The 19,760-nt window shown below is 38.1% G+C and overlaps 1 protein-coding gene across 1 annotated transcript in view; it reads left to right on the top strand.

The window, feature by feature from the left end:
* Window positions 1-19,760, top strand: part of LVRN (laeverin) — an 80,770-nt gene that overhangs the window by 47,736 nt on the left and 13,274 nt on the right. The window contains exons 7-15 of the mRNA XM_024743382.1: window positions 7,335-7,478; window positions 8,470-8,535; window positions 8,630-8,695; window positions 9,113-9,285; window positions 11,258-11,334; window positions 11,790-11,929; window positions 14,241-14,296; window positions 18,040-18,193; window positions 19,644-19,738. Of these exons, the coding sequence (XP_024599150.1) occupies window positions 7,335-7,478; window positions 8,470-8,535; window positions 8,630-8,695; window positions 9,113-9,285; window positions 11,258-11,334; window positions 11,790-11,929; window positions 14,241-14,296; window positions 18,040-18,193; window positions 19,644-19,738 (971 nt within the window). The remainder of the gene's footprint in view (window positions 1-7,334; window positions 7,479-8,469; window positions 8,536-8,629; window positions 8,696-9,112; window positions 9,286-11,257; window positions 11,335-11,789; window positions 11,930-14,240; window positions 14,297-18,039; window positions 18,194-19,643; window positions 19,739-19,760) is intronic.

The raw sequence follows: 19,760 nt of genomic DNA, 5'->3' as shown, positions 1-19,760 counted from the left end.
TTTCATCATTAGTGTATAGGAATGCAAGAGATTTCTGTGCATTAATTTTGCATCCTGCAACTTTACCAAATTCATTGATTAGCTCTAGTAGTTTTCTGGTGGCATCTTTGGGACTCTCTGTGTATAGTATAATGTCATCTGAAACAGTGACAGTTTTACATCTTCTTTTCCAGTTTGGATTCCTTTTATTTCTTTTTCTTCTCTGATTGCCGTGGCTAGGACTTCCAAAACTATGTTGAATAATAGTGGTGAGAGTGGACATCCTTGTCTTGTTCCTGATCTTAGAGGAAATACTGTCAGTTTTTCACCATTGGGAATGATGTTTGCTGTGGGCTTGTCATATATGGCCTTTATTATGTTGAGGTAGGTTCCCTCTATGCCCACTTTCTGAAGAGTTTTTACCATAAATGGGTGTTGAATTTTGTCAAAAGCTTTTTCTGCATCTATTGAGATGATCATATGGTTTTTATTCTTCAGTTTGTTAATATGGTGTATCACATTGATTGATGTGCGTACATTGAAGAATTCTTGCATCCCTAGGATAAATTGATCATGGTGTATGATCCTTTTAATGTGTTGTTGGATTCTGTTTGCTAGTATTTTGTTGATGATGTTTGCATCTATATTCATCAGTGATATTGGTCTGGAATTTTCTTTTTTTGCAGTATCTTTGTCTGGTTTTGGTATCAGGGTGATGGTGGCCTCATAGAATGAGTTTGGGAGTGTTCCTTCCTCTACAATTTTTTGGAAGGGTTTGAGAAGGATGGGTGTTAGCTCTTCTCTAAATGTTTCATAGAATTCACCTGTGAAGCCATCTGGTCCTGGACTTTTGTTTGTTGGACGATTTTTAATCACAGTTTCAATTTCATTACTTGTGATTGGTCTGTTCATATTTTCTATTTCTTCCTGGTTCAGTCTTGGAAGGTTATACCTTTCTAAGAATTTATCCAGGTTGTCCATTTTATTGACATAGAGTTTTTTAATCACAGTTTCAATTTCATTACTTGTGATTGGTCTGTTCATATTTTCTATTTCTTCCTGGTTGAGTCTTGGAAGGTTATACCTTTCTAAGAATTTATTCCAGGTTGTCCATTTTATTGACATAGAGTTTCTTGTAGTAGTCTCTTTTGGTGCTTTGTATTTCTGAGGTGTCTGTTGTAACTTCTCCTTTTTCATTTCTAACTTTATTGATTTGAGTCCTCTCCCCCTTTTTCTTGATGAGTCTGGCTATGGCTTATCAATTTTGTTTTTCTTCTCAAAGAACCAGCTTTTTAGTTTTATTGATCTTTGCTCTTTTTTTCTATTTCATTTATTTCTGTTCTGATCTTTATGATTTCTTTCCTTCTACTAACTTTGGGTTTTGTTTGTTCTTCTTTCTCTAGTTCCTTTTAGATGTAAGTTTAGATTGTTTATTTGATATTTTTCTTGTTAATTGAAGTAGGTTTGTGTTGCTATAAACTTCCCTCTTAGAACTGCTTTTGCTGCATCCCATAGGTTTTGGGTCATCGTGTTTCCATTGTCATTTGTTTCTAGGTATTTTTTGATTTCCTCTTTGATTTCTTCAGTGATCTCTTGGTTATTAAGTAATGTATTTTTTAGCCTCCATGTGTTTTTATTTTTTACAGATTTTTTCCTGTAATTGATATCTAGTCTCATAGTATTGTGGTCGGAAAAGAAACTTGATATGATTTCAATGTCTTAAATTTACCAAGGCTTGATTTGTGACCCAACATGTGATGTATCCTGTAGAATGTTCCATTAAAGTGTTATCTGCTCTTTTTGGATGGAATGTCCTATAAATATGAATTAAATCTACCTGGTCTATTGTCACTTAAAGCTTGTGTTTCCTTAGTAATTTTCTGTTTGGATGATCTGTCCATTGGTGTAAGTGAGGTGTTAAAGTCCCCCACTATTATTGTGTTACTGTCAATTTCCTCTTTATAGCTGTTAGCAGTTGCCTTATGTATTTAGGTGCTCCTATTTTGGGAGCATATATATTTATAATTGTTACATCTTATTCTTGGATTGATCCCTTGATCATTACGTAGTGTCCTTCCTTGTCTCTTGTAACATTCTTTCTTTTGAAGTCTATTTTATCTGATATGAATATTGCTACTCCAGCTTTCATTTGATTTCCATTTGCATGGAATATCTTTTTCCATCCCCTCACTTTCAGTCTGTATGTGTCCCTAGGTCTGAAGTGGGTTTCTGTAGGCAGCATATATATGGGTCTTGTTTTTGTATCCATTCAGCGAGCCTGTGGCCTTTGGTTGGAGCATTTAATCCATTCATGTTTAAGGTAATTATTGATATGTATGTTCCTATTACCATTTTCTTAATTGTTTTGGGTTTGTTTTTCTAGGTCCTTTTCTTGTCTTGTGTTTCCCACTTAGAGAAGTTCCTTTAGCATTTGTTTTACAGCTGCTTTGGTGGTGCTTAATTCTCTTAGTTTTTGCTTTTCTGTAAAACTTTTGATTTCTCCATTGAATCTGAATGAGATCCTTGCTGGGTAGAGTAATTTTGGTTGTAGGTTCTTCCCTTTCATCACTTTAAATGTGTCATGCCACTCCCTTCTGGCTTGTAGAGTTTCTGCTGAGAAATCAGCTGTTAACCTTATGGGAGTTCCCTTGTATGTTATTTGCCATTTTTCCCTTGCTGCTTTCAATAGTTTTTCTTTGTCTTTAGTTTTTGCCAATTTGATTACTATGTGTCTCGGTGTGTTTCTCCTTGGGTTTATCCTGTATGGGACTCTCTGCACTTCCTGGACTTGGGTGGCTATTTCCTTTCCCATGTTAGGGAAGTTTTCAACTATAATCTCTTCAAATATTTTCTTGGGTCCTTTCTGTCTCTCTTCTCCTTCTGGGACCCCTATAATGTGAATGTTGTTATGTGTAATGTTGTCCCAGAGGTCTGTTAGGCTGTCTTCATTTCTTTTCATTCTTTTTCCTTTATTCTGTTCTGCAGCAGTGAATTCCACCATTCTGTCTTCCAGGTCACTTATCCATTTTTCTGCCTCAGTTATTCTGTTGAATATTGATTCTTTCAAGTGTATTTTTCATTTCAGTTATTGTACTGTTCATCTCTGTTTGTTTGTTCTTTAATCCTTCTAGGTCTCCATTAAACATTTCTTGCATCTTTTCGATCCTTGCCTCCATTCTTTTTCTGAGGTCTTAGATCATCTTCACTCTCATTATTCTGAATTCTTTTTCTGGAAGGTTGCCTATCTCCACTTCATTTAGTTGTTTTTCTGGTGTTTTATCTTGTTCCTTCATCTGGTACATAGCTCTCTGCCTTTTCATCTTGTCTCTCTTTCTGTGAATGTGGTTTTCATTCCACATGCTGCAGGATTGTAGTTCATCTTGCTTCTGCTGCCTGCCCTCTGGTAGATGAGGCTATCTAAGAGGCTTGAGCAAGTTTCCTGATGGGAGGGACTGGTGGTGGGTAGAGCTGGCTGTTGCTCTGGTGGGCAGAGCTCAGTAAAACTTTAAACAGCTTGTCTGCTGATGGGTCAGGCTGGGTTCGCTCCCTGTTCGTTGTTTGGCCTGAGGCAACCCAATACTGGAGCCTACCCAGCTTTTTGGTGGGGCTGATGGCGGACTCTGGGAGGGCTCACACCAAGGAGTATTTCCCAGAATCTCTGTCACCAGTGTCCTTGGCCTCACGGTGAGACACAGCCACCCCCTGCCTCTGCAGGAGACCCTCCAACACTAGTGGGTAGGTCTGGTTCAGTCTCCTATGGGGTCACAGCTCCTTCTCCTGGGTCCCGGTGTACACACTACTTTGTGTGTGCCTTCCAAGAGTGGAGTCTCTGTTTCCCCCAGTCCTGTCGAAGTCCTGCAGTCAAATTCTGCTAGGCTTCAAAGTCTGATTCTCTAGGAATTCCTCCTCCTGTTGCTGGACCCCCAGGTTGGGAAGCCTTACATGGGGCTCAGAACCTTCACTGCAGTGGGTGGACTTCTGTGGTATAAGTGTTCTCCAGTTTGTGAGTCACCCACCCAGCAGTTATGGGATTTGATTTTACTGTGATTGCCCCCCTCCTACCGTCTCATTGTGGCTTCTCCTTTGTCTTTCGATGTGGGGTATCTTTTTTGGTGAGTTCCAGTGTCTTCCTGTCGATGACTGTTCAGCAGTTAGTTGTGATTCTGGTGCTCTTGCAAGAGGGAGTGAGAGCACATCCTTCTACTCTGCCATCTTGAACCAATGTGCCCTTATCATTGATTCTTAATCACTCTTTTCTGAGTGTACATTTCTCAATCCCATGTTGAGATGAGTGAAATATAACCCTTGCCAGAGGAGTATCAGATCCTGGAGCTTGAGAAAATTGCCATGGGCTTTGTTTTTTAAAAGCTTAAGGCCCTGTTTCAATGATCTTTGAGAGATCAAATCTTTGGCTTCCTTTTAATCTAGTCATTAGATTGAAATTGAGTAAAGAGCATCACAGACCCATATGCAGAAACAGATTTCCATTTTTTCTAACTGGTCTAATTTCAGCTGAAAATTATTAAAGTACGAGATGAGTGGGTCATGGTCAAGGATTCAGAACATTCCAATTGGTTTCTTGATCTCTGAAGCTCCAGCTCTGACATTGCTACTCACTGACGTTTTTCTGTCCTTCTGCCTGGTCTAAGGAAGCAGCAGTCTCGGTGGAGGGAAAGGGCACATAAGGGCCTTGCAGCCTGTCAGATCTCGCTATGCTTTTATGATCACTGTAAGCTGAGGCAAGTAGCTGAACATTTCTGAGCTTTCATTCCTCATCTGTAAAATAAGTTTTATACAGTCATTCAATAGATTATTGAGTATCTAACAGGCACTGTTGTGACAGCCACCATTTTACTAAGCACTCATTATGTGCTTATAGAGTATTGTGTACATTATCTGACTCAAGCCTCCAAACAACTCTGAAGAAATAATAATAATAATAATATAATCACAGTAGTGGTTAACCCTTATTGAGCATGCTCTACTTGCCAGTCACAGTGCTAAAAATTTTATGTAAATTAATTTAGACCTGATAATAATCCAGTGAGGACAGTGTTGCTTCCTGCATTTTCAGAGGTGAAACTGAGTTTCAGAGTGATGAAGTTGGTTGCCTTTTATGAGTCACACAACTCCTAAGAGTCTGCGGTAGGATTCAAATCCAGGCAGCTCACTCCAAAGCCTGTGCTTTTAGCCCCATTGATATTCCATACAAATTTATTATCATAAATACTGTTATATTTCTTAAGATAATAGTAGATTTAATAGAAACAGGTTTTGTTCTCTGGGATCTCACAGCTTGCAGGAAGAAAGTAATGGTGAGTGTCTAGAATCGCTTTATCCAATCACTGTATGCAGTAGCTAGATAACGTTTTTTAAAAATCTGGTATCACTTTTTACGTAGAGTTTCCCTTCAGGAGTGGAACAGGCTGGGATGAGCATCACCTTATGGGAGGCCCAGAGCAGAAAAACCTGAGGGATGTTGAGGAAGAGGTGTTCGTCTCATTAGTCACAGTTATCTTGTGTGATTCTGATGAAACCAAGAAGATTATGTAAAACCTTATACCAGGCTGGCAGAAGAGAGACAGACAATCCATTCTGAGAGAGAAAACCCCCACAAAATATGGAAATTGCTATATGTACAAAAATGTTCATTAATACATTTTTTATAACTGCAAACAAAACAAAACAAAACTTGAAGCAACTTAAATGCCTAACTAATAGGGAAATGGTTGTCAACTATGGTCCATTGACGTTATGGGGTATTTTGCAGCTGTGTATTTATTTATGTTAATGTTTTGCTTTTGCAAAAGTTATATCTGCAGTACTTTGAAAAGAAGAAAATCATCTGTGATTTGACCACCCTGTGATAACCATGATTAAGGTTTGGTTTATTTCTTTCCAAGTCATGTTTATTTCACTTACAATGCAGTGGCCATTATTAGGAATAGTTACAAAGATAAGACGGCAAAATTTCTCAATGAATACTATAATAAGTAAATAAAAAAGATTGTTTTTACAAATATGAGAATAAATAAATAAATAGGAAAAAAGATTGGAAAGAGCTGGACTAACAACATTCTAATGGGAGTTATGTAGGGTGTGGGCTTATGGGTGTTTTTTATTTTTGCTATTTTCTTCATTGTGTTATGGGTCAACAGTGCACACTCTCAAGAGCTCTTGGGTGTTAAATTAGTAAAATCTATACTTAATGAATAAGGTCAGACTTAGGCAGATGTCCCCTCTAAATCCTTGTTCTCAAAGTGTGATTCTCAAACTAGCAACATCAGCATCACCTGGTAGTTTATTAGAAATACAGTCCCCAGCCCAGACCAACTGTTAGAATATGAGTTTGACAATATCCCCAGGGGATCCTTATTGACATTAAAGTTTCACATGCATTGCTCTAAATGACAGACTTTCTCATTTGGGGAAGAGTGGAGTTTGATGATAGCTTAACCAAAGTATTAATAAATCTAAACATAATGTGCTAATAGGAGAGGGTTGATTGGAACATTGGCAAATGGAAGTGGGGCAGAGTTTGAAAATTTATCTGACACTGTTGAGGGGTTAGACAGTCAACTTGGGGACCCCGGCAAGAGTCACTAGGGAGCTGAGACTTCATGGAGATCACCAAGTGCTCGCCCGGCTCTCCAGGGTATGAGTGAGCTGTCCCTGTAGCTTCTCCACTGCCCTTTCTTTGGCTCTGTCTTCCCAGGTACCTCTTGACTATTCTTTGGTTTTCCTTCTAGCTTTCCTTCAGAAAGAAATGGCCCTTGTCATGTGTCTAAGAGAGATCTAGTCTTTTGGAGAGTTCTGTACTTATTAAAATATAAATAATTGCCATCTCTTAATGCATGAGTATCCAGTCTGTGGATTTATTTCTAATAACTCATATTACATCAGCATCATTGTGAATTTGTAAATCTGGCATGCTTTTGGTTTATAAATGTCCCTGTAACAGAGACTGATAAATTTTAAGGGATTGCTAATAAAATTACCAATAAAATTCTAGAGGGTTGAAACCACCTAGAGATGCTGTTACCTGGAGGACCTGTCTGGGTGGCCAGGAACCTCCTTAGGGGAATGTAGATGTCTCTCTTGGAAACCACATTAACTTTTGTAATTGATTTTTTTAAATTGAAATAAAAATGGATACCAAACGGGAAGGAAAGTATCCTAGCGTTTTGTTATTCAAGGAATCCTAACTTATTTGGCCCATTGTAGCCCAAAGAGTACTTCTTAATGATTGATTTTTCCCTTCTTCAGTGTTAGTTTTTGAAAGTATTTTAGGAACATTGAACTTTGTGTTTCTGTGACACCTCAGAAGTTAACGTGGCTCAATGTTTTCCTTTTAGAATGAGATCTTTTTTTCTAACATTTTACATGGTGTCCTCAGAGAAGATCACGCCCTGGTATCTAGAGCCGTCTCCATGAAGGTGGAAAATTTCACAGAAACCAATGAAATAAACGAGCTCTTTGACCTATTTACTTACAACAAGGTAAAATCAGTTACACATTTACATTTGTTCTGCACTCTTGGAGAAAGCTACATAAAATGGATTCTAAGGGTCCTAGACTAATGTGCTAGTACACAATTTTGGTACAAAAACCTTAATATTATTCAATAGATGGATTTCAGAAAACGTGGTTAAATCAGTTCTTATCTAGTAAATATTAATCAACTACAATAGGTGCTCAGTATCATCTACCTTTATTAATATAGACTTAGCTTGCTACTTTTAAGGTGAACCCTTCTGCTTGGTAGAAATTTGTACTTGTATCGACTGAAAGAACACACAACATAAAAGTTGTGAGTTAAGTTTTATTCAGGAATCTTACTGAGGACTATAGCCCAGGCGGCAGCCTCTCAGAGTGATCCGAGAAACTACTCCGAAGTGGTAAGGGAGGGGCCAGGATATATCTGAACTTTTTTTGCTGGGAAAAACATGCAGTCAAGCATAAAAAGATTACTGCTAATCACAAGGAACAGACATCTCAAGTTAATAATTTTAGTGCTTTTCTGTATATGGAAAAATGTAAGAATCTGGGGTCATTGAAATGTTTCCTTACATATGCATCTTAACTATGTAGGGGCCAGGATATTCAAAGCACAGAATGCTTCCTGTTTTCTCCATCCTGAATTTCCCCCAGGGTGCACTCTCAGTGGGTATCTGCAGTGGCTAATGGCTGATCCTAGTAGAACTGGAATGGCAGGCAACAATTTTTCTTTACACTTGCCGTATGAGTATCTCAGTTTAAAAACTTTACTGCACCCTGAACTCTTTATATGTAGGACATTTTCTCATCTTTTACCTATTAATTAGTGACAGTCTCCTATTTTATTAGCACATTTGGGGATAACCCAGACATTCAACTAAAGTACGCAGTGCAATCAGAAGCACAGCCCAGAATCTTGCTTATCAGAATGGAATGCGTCAATATTTAGATACCGAATTTTGTTTAAATAATGGACAGCTTCTTATGTCTTAGGGAGCGTCTCTGGCCCGGATGCTTTCTAGTTTCTTGAATGAGAAAATATTTATCAGCGCACTTAAGGTGAGTTTACAAAATTGTTGTTACCTGGAAAACAGTAAACATAAATTGCTTTGGCATGTTATTTATCTTAACCTTAACTTTTCTATTTTGACAGTCATATTTGGAGACATTTTCTTACTCAAATGCTGAGCAAGATGATCTATGGAGGCATTTTCAAATGGTAATTCTCTCACTTCCTGCCATGTTTTTGCTGAGTTGTTTTGTAAGATTGGGAGGCCATGTGTGTATGGTGATGACACAGGAAAACCATCTTTCCTTGTTTGTGACACTCCTTTAAGTCAGGGGTTGCTTCTTTAGTCTTCACCACTATATTCCCAATGCCCAGAAGAGAGCCTGCATGTTAGATCCATAAAAAATGTGGTCAGTAAATGAATGAATGAATGAATGAATGTACTAAGGAACCATTCATATATAGAGAGTTGAACAGCATTAAATTTGGTCCAGAATATCACCCACTGGGAATTACTGTACTATATGAATGAGGAAGAGAATAGCTATGTAGTTTCTTTTAGGAGATTGCTACCTCAAAAGATTTGGATGATAAATATCTGCTTTTGTGATGATTTTTTTAAAACAGGCCATAGATGACCAGAGTAAAATTCTTTTGCCAGCAACAGTAAAAAGCATCATGGACAGTTGGACACACCAGAGTGGTTTTCCAGTTATCACCTTAAATGTATCTACTGGTGTCATGAAACAGGAGCCATTTTATCTTGGAAAGGTTAAAAATCAGACCCTTCTAACCCACAAGTAGGTAGATTTACTCCTCTGTCTTCACCTTCCTTGGGACTGAGCTGTGATCAAATGGAAACCAGCCTGTGGGTGAGGAAGCATAACCCCTACTGGATACACACCCTTCCATGGGGTGATTCTGGGATGGTGACTGAGTGTTCCATGCAGGATGTCGCTGGTGTGCTAGGATGGGGCAGAGCCCCTCATGTGCTGAGCAAGGCCAGAGACCTGCATTTAGGGATTCAAGCAGTGCCCCTCCCCTGGGATATAGGGCCACACCCATGACCAAAGCTTTGGGTGTTATGCATTCTCTTCTGTCCTTTAGACAGAGGTCATGAATTAGTCGGAATTCTGTGTGAAAGGCAGTAAAATAGAGCCTGAAATGCCTCCTGTTAGTTAAGAAGAAAGGGGATCCTGTTGCAGTGTTGTCTTCCCTTCCCTAGAAACGGAACTGAATGGTGACTGTATCCTTGAGGAATAATTCTGTGCATGTCTGCCCATGCACTTATCTGTGCTTTTGTAGTCATACCTAAAACGTTAGAATTATAGATCCCAAATCCAAACCTTAGGTAAGTCTTATTCAAAATCTCTGAGTTTCAGTTGCCGCATCTATAAAGTAAATGTAATAACATATATCCCAGGGGCTTGTTGTAGAAGTGAAATGGAATAATAAGTATAAAGTGGCTTAGCATTCATCACTTTCTCCTTCCCTTTCCTTCTCTTTCTTGTTAGATAATTTTCAACTGTTTGTTTAAAATAACTTTATTTATTTATTTATTTTAAATAAATATTTTAAAATTATTGCGTTGGGTCTTCGTTGCTGTGTGCGGGCTTTCTCTAGTGTGGTGAGAGGGGGCTACTCTTTGTTGCAGTACACAGACTTCTCATTGCGGTGGCTTCTCTTGTTGCAGAGCACAGGCTCCAGGCTCGTTGGCTTCAGTAGTTTAGGCATGTGGGCTCCGTAGCTGTGGCTCACAGGCTCTAGAGTGTAGGCTCAGTAGTTGTGGCGCACGGCTTAGTTGTTCCACGGCATGTGGGATCTTCCTGGACCAGGGCTCAAACCTGTGTCCCCTGCATTGGCAGGTGGATTCTTAACCACTGCACCACCAGGGAAGCCCTTCCAACTGTTTTTGATAAAAGTTTTGATCCTCAGATCTCATTATAGTAAGTATCAGCACAAATGAGTAATTAATTTTCATATATCACCACCAAAATTTTCAAGTTGTCCTACTCTTTCTTTAAAACCCCAGGGGCGGGAACAGGAGACCTGCAGGTCCCTTCTCCCTATGATATTTCATGACTTGTGAGAAGAGGTGGCCTTAGCTATCACATAAACAGAGACCCTCAGTTCAAAGACTGAGAAACCAGACTTTTGAGCGTTTGAGCAAGATTGGAAATAATTGCCCAAATTCCAAGTAGTGTGTCTCTTCAGATGACTAATGTCCTCCCTGTGGTCAGCGACTTCATCGAGGTCATGTCCACCAATGTGGGAAGAATGCCAGCATTCAAGTAATATGAATAATCTGGCTGATTTTTGTTGAACACTTTTCAGACAAGGAGAAAGCTTGAGGTGGAGAAGCATTTTGAAATGTTTGTCAAGCTTTTGCTTCTTAACTGATTATTCAACTCTCTTGGCACAGATGGCTTTGGGTCTGTCTGTAGCATTTGAATGACCCCTGAGTAAGGCCAGGTGGCTGTAATTTAATATAAACAGGCCTTGAAAATTTCAGATACAGGAGAGTCTTAGTAGCTACCTTAAGTTATAAAAAGAAGCAAATCTATAAGACACAAGAAGAGAGTAAACAAATAGCCAAAGCAAAACTGACTTCTGAAACAACAGTGAATAATTCTAAGAGCAAAGTCCTGCGTATCCACAGGGAATGACCAAAGAATTTGAGTTCAGTTATTTTATCATCTTATTTAATATTGGCTCAGAGCTGATATTCTTATGTGTGAACATTAACTGAATTTTTCATTTTTTTCCAAAAAGTGACACATGGATTGTACCTATCCTTTGGATAAAAAATGGAACTACACAGTCTTTAGTCTGGCTAGATAAAAGCAGCAGTAAGTAACAAATTTTAAAAAATATCTCCACATATATATGCAAATATATATATGTGTATGTATATATATATGTGTGTGTAATCCAGCTGCTCCACGGCATGCGGGATCTTCCCAGACCGGGGCACGAACCCGGGTCCCCTGCATCGGCAGGTGGACTCTCAACCACTGTGCCACCAGGGAAGCCTGAAATGTCTATCTTTTGGAAAGCTATCTTGTTTACAACTAAAATATTGTATCATTCTTGTTGAACATAGAGCTTTAAAGAAAAGTTTCTGATCAAAACCCATTATATGTGAAAAAATATAATTATGTGGTAAGATCAATACATATTTTACAATATCTTTACTTTTTGTTTTATTGGACTTATTGTTTAGAATTAAGAGGGTGTAGTACAGATGTGTAGTAAAATATTTTTAAAATGTACGATTTCAAACTTGTCACCGGTTTCTTTGTAGAAGTATTCCCTGAAATGCAAGTTTCAGATTCTGATCATGACTGGGTGATTTTAAATTTGAATATGACTGGATATTATAGAGTTAACTATGATAAATTTGGTTGGAAGAAATTAAATCAACAGCTTGAAAAAGATCCTAAGGTAAGGTTATATTTTTACACCTTTTATTAAATATCATTAATATTGCACTCTCTAGCCTTTAGAGGTTGAGCTTTCATCAACCTGTCTGGTGGGAACCTGACCCCTGTTGCCACCCCTCACCCCAAGGCATACTGGATTTTTTTTTCTTATTCTTAGAAAGGAGAGGTTTTGGTTGAATGCATTGTGTTTTTGAACATTAATCTCACTTTTCCACAATAATTTTACCTTTCTAGGTAAAAAATCAGAAGAATTCCCTATTAACCATTAATTTTGTGATCTTAGGCAAGTTAAATGTTCTGCTTCAATTTCTTCATTTTAAAATGGGGATAATATCATATCTTTCTTATTCCTTATGAGGATTAGAGATGATGTAAGTAAACATATACTTAAGATTTCAAAGCCCATAATAGGTACCAGTACGTATATGCTAGAAAATGTTAATTTTCTAAAAACTGTATTTTCACCCTCCCTCAAAGGAGGCAATTTAATTCACAAGGTATCAATAATAATCCAATATTGCTTTAAGTTGTAAAACAACTGTAAATTATTATGCAATGTAGAAATATTAAAATATTGGCTAGCTCTTATCAATCAGATTTTAATTGGTTGAATTAAACCAAATCTCCATTGGTGCAGATGGGTGCTGGCTTAGAGGTCTATAGAGTTGGCTCTGCTGTGAAATCTTGGGCTGTTCATTTAGTCTCTATTCATAAAACTAGAGAGTTGAACTGAAAGATATCTTAGGTGTCTCTCTCTTCAAGAGTTCTGTGAGTCACACAGCAGCCTCTCTGGCAGAAGAGGCAGTGCACAGCATACTGGTCCAGAGCTCGGGTTCTGGGTCAGGTAGACTTCTGTTCATATTTTTGTTTATCATTTACCAGATGTGTGACCTTGGGCCTCTTGTTTACCCAGTCATGCCTTGGGTTCCTTATCAGTGTAATAATGGGTGTAATAGACCTTAAAGCGTTGTTGTGAAGATTAAATAAGGTGATGTGTGTAGTATGTTTAACAGAGGCCTGACACAATTTGGGCATTCAGAACATGATCAGTAATTTTTAAAAATTATCATTGGTCTTTTGAATAAAGGTACAAAAAACAGTTATAATAATACTTTATTTAAAAATCTTTTTCAGAGTAGCTAAATTCTTTTTAATTTCTAAGGGCAGTCTTAGCCATGGAAGCACTAGGTCATGCCATTATAGCTATGATTTCTTGAAACCCTTGTAGATTTACTTATTGGAAAACTGGGGTCAATTATTCATACAACATAATTGCGGAGCAAATAAAACATTTCTATTTTTTTTTTTTTTTTTGCGGTACGCGGGCCTCTCACTGTTGCGGCCTCTCCCGTTGCGGGGCACAGGCTCCGGACGCGCAGGCCCAGCGGCCATGGCTCACGGGCCCAGCCGCTCCGCGGCATGTGGGATCTTCCCGGACCGGGGCACGAACCCGTGTCCCCTGCATCGGCAGGCAGACTCCCAACCACTGCGCCACCAGGGAAGCCCCATTTCTATTATTAATATTAATCTAGAAAATGTAAGTGTTATTATTACTGCCAGAAAAGATATGTGACTACAACAAAGGAAAGAATTAAGCTTGGCTTGTTCAGATGCTTAAAGGGATGTTGTGAAGATAAATTTTCTGGGACCACATATATGAACATGCTGAGGGGGGGTATTGAAGGACTGCTGTAGGAAACTTTGGGCACCCTTAGGACACAAGCTGAGACAGAGTTCTGTGGCCTGACAATGCCAGGGAGCTCAAACCGAAGCCTGAGGAGTTAGGTTGGCAGTTGACTCCTGCCTTTTCATGATTCAAAGGGCTCTGTTGGTGGTATTGTGTCAAATTAGTAAACTCTTGAGAAGAGAGATACCATTGAAAAGAGTACCTCACTATTGCCAAAATAGTGCTAAGTAATATTCTCTAAGGCTTCCTATGCCAAAAAGTCCCCTGACAACAATTTGGACATTGTGATACAATTTAATGTATACTTTCTGTTTTGGAGAGGCCCTTTAAACTTGGCTCCCTGTTTTATTTTTTAGCATGCTGTTTTTCACAGAGTATTTTGGCAAAACTCTCAGCCATATTTAAGCCTTATGATTGATGTCCAGAGGGATCACTTATCAAAAGCAGATGTATAATAAATAAATTATGGGAACTATCCTTAGAAATGATCGTTTCTCTGTACATAATTCACATGAAAGTGCTTTGTAAGCAGCAATGATCTTTAATGTTGTTATTATTTTGAAAGTTATTTTTTCACTAAAAATGTTCTCATCTTTTCCTGAACATTTTTGGATCTCATTTGCAGGCTATTCCTGTTATTCACAGACTTCAGTTGGTTGATGATGCCTTTTCCTTGTCTAAGTGAGTATATTTTCTTCTTTCATCATTTTAGCGTATACCTTGAGAAATTTATAAAAATAATAACCTCATCACTATAAACTTGGTTCTTTAGTATATACAGGCCCTAACTTATTAAGATTAGGATCAAATTCTGTGGTTATTGTGGAATTTATGATATAATAGTTGCTAGAATATGCAACAACGTGGATGAACGTTGAGGACATTAAGCTATGTGAAATAAGCCAGGCACAGAAAGACAAATACTGTATGTTTCCATTTACATGAGGTACTTAGTAGTCAGAGTCAGAGAGACGGAAAGACTGGTGGTTGCCAAGGGCTGGTGCAGGAGGGTGGGAGGGGGCAATGGGGAGATACTGTTTAATGGGTACAGAGTTTCAGTTTCACAAGATGAAAAGAATTATGGAGATGGATAGAGATGATGGGTGTACAACATTATGAATGTATGTTTTTTAAATTTTTTATTGGAGTAGAGTTGATTTACAGTGTTGTGTTAGTTTCTGCTGTACAGCAAGGTGAATCAGTTATACATATGAATGTATTTAATACTAGCGAACCATACACTTTAAAACAGTTAAGAAGACAAATGCTATGTGTATTTTGCAACAATAAAAGAATTAGAAAAAAAGGCAATTCAAAAAAGTCATTATCAGGATAAGAGCAATAACATCTACTACTATTAGAAATGAAAGCCACAGAAAACAATGTTTTTTACAACAATTTGGCAAGAAGGAATATATTCTTTCTCAAGTCAAAACTTGGTAGTTAATTATATGAAAATCGTATATTTTCAATCAAATTAACTTTGGTATAATAAGGTTTAAACTGATTATGGAGAAATTTTGAAAGACTCTTAAAGGAGCAGCAAAGAAAATTCAATGTTTTAAAAGGAAGCCCTGGGCTTCCCTGGTAGCGCAGTGGTTAAGAATCCGCCTGCCAGTGCAGGGGACATGGGTTCGATCCTGCTCCGGGAAGATCCCACATGCCGCGGAGCAACTAACCCCATGCGTCACAGCTGCTGAGCCTGCGCTCTAGAGCCCGTGAGCCACAACTACTGAGCCCATGTGCCATAACTACTGAAGCCCGCGCACCTAGAGTCCATGCTCCACAGCAAGAGAAGCCACAGCAATGAGAAGCCCACACAACACAAGGAAGAGTAACCCCCGCTCGCCACAACTAGAGAAAGCCTGTGCGCACCAACGAAGACCCAACACAACCAAAAATAAAATAAATAAATTTGTAAAAATAAATAAATAAAATAAAATGCCTTTCCATGAGAAAAAAAAAAAAGGAAGCCCTTAAAGGAAAACCTTTAGAAGGATGCAGTAGAGATGATGTAAATAGAAAAAAGTAATAGTGTTTAAATATTTATAGGATTATTGCAAAATGTATAAGAATCATTATTTTAAAAATCTCAATCAAGAGTAAAAACTTAGGTAAAATACAAGTGATTCAGACTTGCATTTGTAAAGACTGCTAAATGTTTGGGTTTTTTTGTGGGTTTTTTTGCAGTACGCGGGCCTCTCACTGTTGTGGCCTCTCCTGTTGCGGAGCACAGGCTCCGGATGCGCAGGCTCAGCGGCCATGGCTCACGGGCGCAGCCGCTCCGCGGCATGTGGGATCTTCCCAGACCGGGGTACGAACCCGTGTCCCCTGCATCAGCAGGCGGACTCTCAACCACTGCGCCACCAGGGAAGCCCCTAAATGTTTAAATGGATAAATTTAGGAAGATTGTAGAAGATGTATTCATATTTTTCTAAGATACTGGAAGTTAAGGAAATAAAGTAATTGATGTATCCAAAAAAAAAAAAAGTTTCTGGAACTAAATAGACTATCAATTAAGATTTTGAAGTGATTTTTATTACCCAATGATGATGACTGTAGGTATAATTTTATTGAGCCTGAATTTTAGTGTATTACAGAATTATTGATTTCATTTATATTGGATTTACTCAATATAAGCTCTGCTGATAAGTTTCTAACCAGGAAAATGAATATATGTTCAGAACTTAAATTCCAGACAGTAAAATTAAAGAGTACACATAATAAATGATGCAGTATGTTCTCTCTTTCTTTTGCCTGTTGTATTTCTTGAATGAAGGTCTGCATATTTTATCCTTCGTTTTTTTACTACTTTTCCCTATGTGATGTACAGCACATTTCCCTGCTCACTACTTTGCTGAAACATTTCTCTAAGATTATCATGACTTTATACTGTTAACCACATCCTCCTGCAAACTTCTTTTTTGACTTCCTGAGGCTCCAATATGCAAACCTAGTTCTCCTCTAGGATCTGACTTCTCTTTTTCTTGCTGCCGTGAGCATCCTTAAGACCAGTCATGGTTGTGTTATTTTCTTCTATCTTTCCTCTGGATAATTCATGCCTTCTGATGGTTTCAGTGATCATTTTATTATGTACATGTACAGTGCCTAGCAGATATAAGGTATGCAATAAATGTTTATGAAAGGATATGTTGATGACTTCTAAATCTAGATGTCTATTTGTCTCCTCCTGTCTTCTGTTTATCCTGTGGTCATTTAAATTCAGTACCTTAAACACTGAACTTTATTTCTGTCTCTAAATTGCTCCTGCTATCAATTTCTCTCTGTCTGTCGAAGCTACTACTACTTTTCCCATCCCCACACTTGAAACATCAGAGATATCCTTGACTGCTGTCTCTCTCTCTCCATCTCCCATCAAGTCATCATGTCTTATCTATTCATTCCGGGGTTCTGGGGAATGTCTTTTGGATTCTCACCTCACTTACTACCTTCACTGCTTCCGTGCTAAGCCAAGCTTTCATCACCCTTTGCCTAGCCTATTGCATTAGCTTCCAGCCTTTAGTCCTTTAGAATTCTATTTATATTAGAAGTCCATTCTGTTTTCTGCAGCACAGTTGCAACAAAATTTTAAGGTATTGATTTCATGATGTTACCCCGGCTGTTTAAACACCTTCCCACCACATGTAAACTCTTCATCTGGATACTCAAGGCTCTCCACACTTTTGATTTACCTTACCTATTAACTCCCATCTCTCACTACACATAAAAGAAATTCCCTGCCTTGGTTAACTTGGTCTGCCCATCACACGAATTCCCACTTTATCTTCTTGCCCATCACACTAATTCCCACTTTAAACTGCCTTCCTCTATCTCTCTACTTATTCCAATCCTACCCTTCCTTCACTGCTTTTCTCAACTTCCTTCTCCAGAAGGCCTCCCTGCCTCTCCCATCACATGCGTATATTTTTCTTCTTTGCTACTTTATTGTATTCGTTGCCTCTGCTAGGGCCTTTCATTAACACCTTCTTACGTGCAAGTCTCAGCTCTTCACTAAGTAATAAGCTCCTCGCTGGTAAGCAACCGGAGTGTCCTGTTTGTGTTCACTTGTTTTGTGTTCCTACTAGTATCTGGCAGAGCATTAGATAGAGAATGACTTTTAATTAATACTTGTTGAATGGAAATTATAGTCTCTTAAGAATGTATACCAAATGCACAAATATTCTAGTGCCTGACAATCAGCCCAACATTTGGCCTGGATTTTCTACAACCTCCAAGAATTTGGGCACTTGAACCTATCAAGCTGAAATTGAGGGTCTGTCCACATTGCTTAGGTTCTACTTCATCAATGAGATGGGACTTTTACCGTCTAGCTTCTTGATTTCATATACCTTATTGAAGTCAGGCACTGAAGCATGGAACAAATATGAGTTTTTGAATCTGTGGGTTTTTTTTAAACCAAACAGAAACAGTTATATAGAGATTGAAACAGCACTTGATTTAACCAAGTACCTTGCTGAAGAAGATGAAATCATAGTGTGGCATGCAGTTTTGGTGAACCTAGTGACCAGGGATCTCGTTTCTGATGTGAACAACCATGATATATATCCACTATTAAAGGTAATTTCATTCTTTGTTAGATGGGTTTTTTTTTTTAATTTCTGTCTTCCTCCTTCCATATTTTAGATAGTGTCTGTGAAAGCAGTCTTTCCCAAAATAATAGTCTGTTTGTTCTGTATATATTCATTTTCTTAGGAATGGTTGTTTACTCTTAGAAGAAAATACCTTAGTCATAGACCTGGTCTAGGAGATGAGTATGAGAGAAGTTTGGACAGTTTCTTAATTCTTGGTGAGGTATAAATGTGTCTTAAGAAACCAGAAGTGGATGGAAATGGTATGCCTTTTTTTTTCTTATAAAAAAAGGATAGTATCTATTAACAGCTGTTTCCCTAAAAGATTGTTAGTCTAACAGAATGATTTTTCACAATTCTATATCCATGATTTATATACTCTGATTTATAGGGCCGGCACTTAAAACCAGAGAGTTATATTCCAAAAAAGTAAACATTTTGAAGCTGCTTTTGATATTGGGAAGAGAGATGGGGAAATTAGAGTTAATGAATGAAGAAATAACCATGCCAACTTGTCCTTATAAAAGGGGAAAATAACATCTATAAAAGGGGAAATTTCTGTTATTAGATCTTTAACAGTGATCGTGAGAAAGATGGTACAGGTAAAACCAAAGCCAAAGTTTGGGAGCAGCCCCTCGGAGAGTTAAGGGCCGCAAACAAAACAGCAAGTGTGTTAGGTGATGATTCCAAGTGAGAGTCTGGGGCAGTCTGAAGGCGAGATCGCAAGCACTTCGGGGTTCCAGACTTTCTTTTATCTAGTGTACAAAGTGCTGATGGGAACGTACTTGAATGTGGCATGGCGACCAGTAGGAGTAGGCACTTGTTGGTGGGATCAAGGTGGCTCACTGATAACATCTGATCACTGGTTTTGAGTGAAGAAGTAAAAGCTAATGTTTGTTTTTAAAAATTTCAACGAATAACATTAATTTATTCTGAGAGATGTATTGGTAAGTGTAGGACTATTATAACCTTATTATTTACCAGTCGATAGCTCAATTGAAGAAATTTTATTTTGGAGTCAGGGCTTAAATTAATCCAAGGCATAAATCAGTATTCCTTGTTTTTTTAGAGATACATATACTAAGCATGGAAGTTTCAAGGTAGAAAGTTCGTTTTATATTTCTCCATTTTTTCCCTATTTTAAAGACAACTGGAAATGTTTGGGTGATAGTAAATGATAAGAATGGTTGATATTTACTGAGTTCCTACTATGTGCCAAGCAGTGTGCTGACACACATCATATTGTTTACGTATTGCTTACGTTTGAGGAAACTGAACCTATAGAGGTTTTAAAAGTTATACATTTAGTGACAAATAAAGATTACTTCTGAAGAAATATCTGTCACCTCTCTGTTAATGTCTTTTCAGACAAAGAGAAAAGCAGTGTAAATTGGGTGTTGTGAGCAGAACTAACAGTATATTTTCTTTATTGTTTATAGAGGTATCTGTTAAAGAGACTTATCTCAATATGGAATACTTATTCAACTATAATTCGTGAAAATGTGGCAACATTGCAGGATGACTATTTAGCTCTGTAAGTACTTTTTGAGCAGTGA

The sequence above is a fragment of the Neophocaena asiaeorientalis genome, unplaced genomic scaffold (genome assembly GCF_003031525.2).
Source record: "Neophocaena asiaeorientalis asiaeorientalis breed wild unplaced genomic scaffold, Neophocaena_asiaeorientalis_V1.1 scaffold26, whole genome shotgun sequence".
In the NCBI taxonomy this organism is placed as follows: Eukaryota; Metazoa; Chordata; class Mammalia; order Artiodactyla; family Phocoenidae; genus Neophocaena; species Neophocaena asiaeorientalis.
This window is presented reverse-complemented; position numbering and strand designations above follow the sequence as displayed.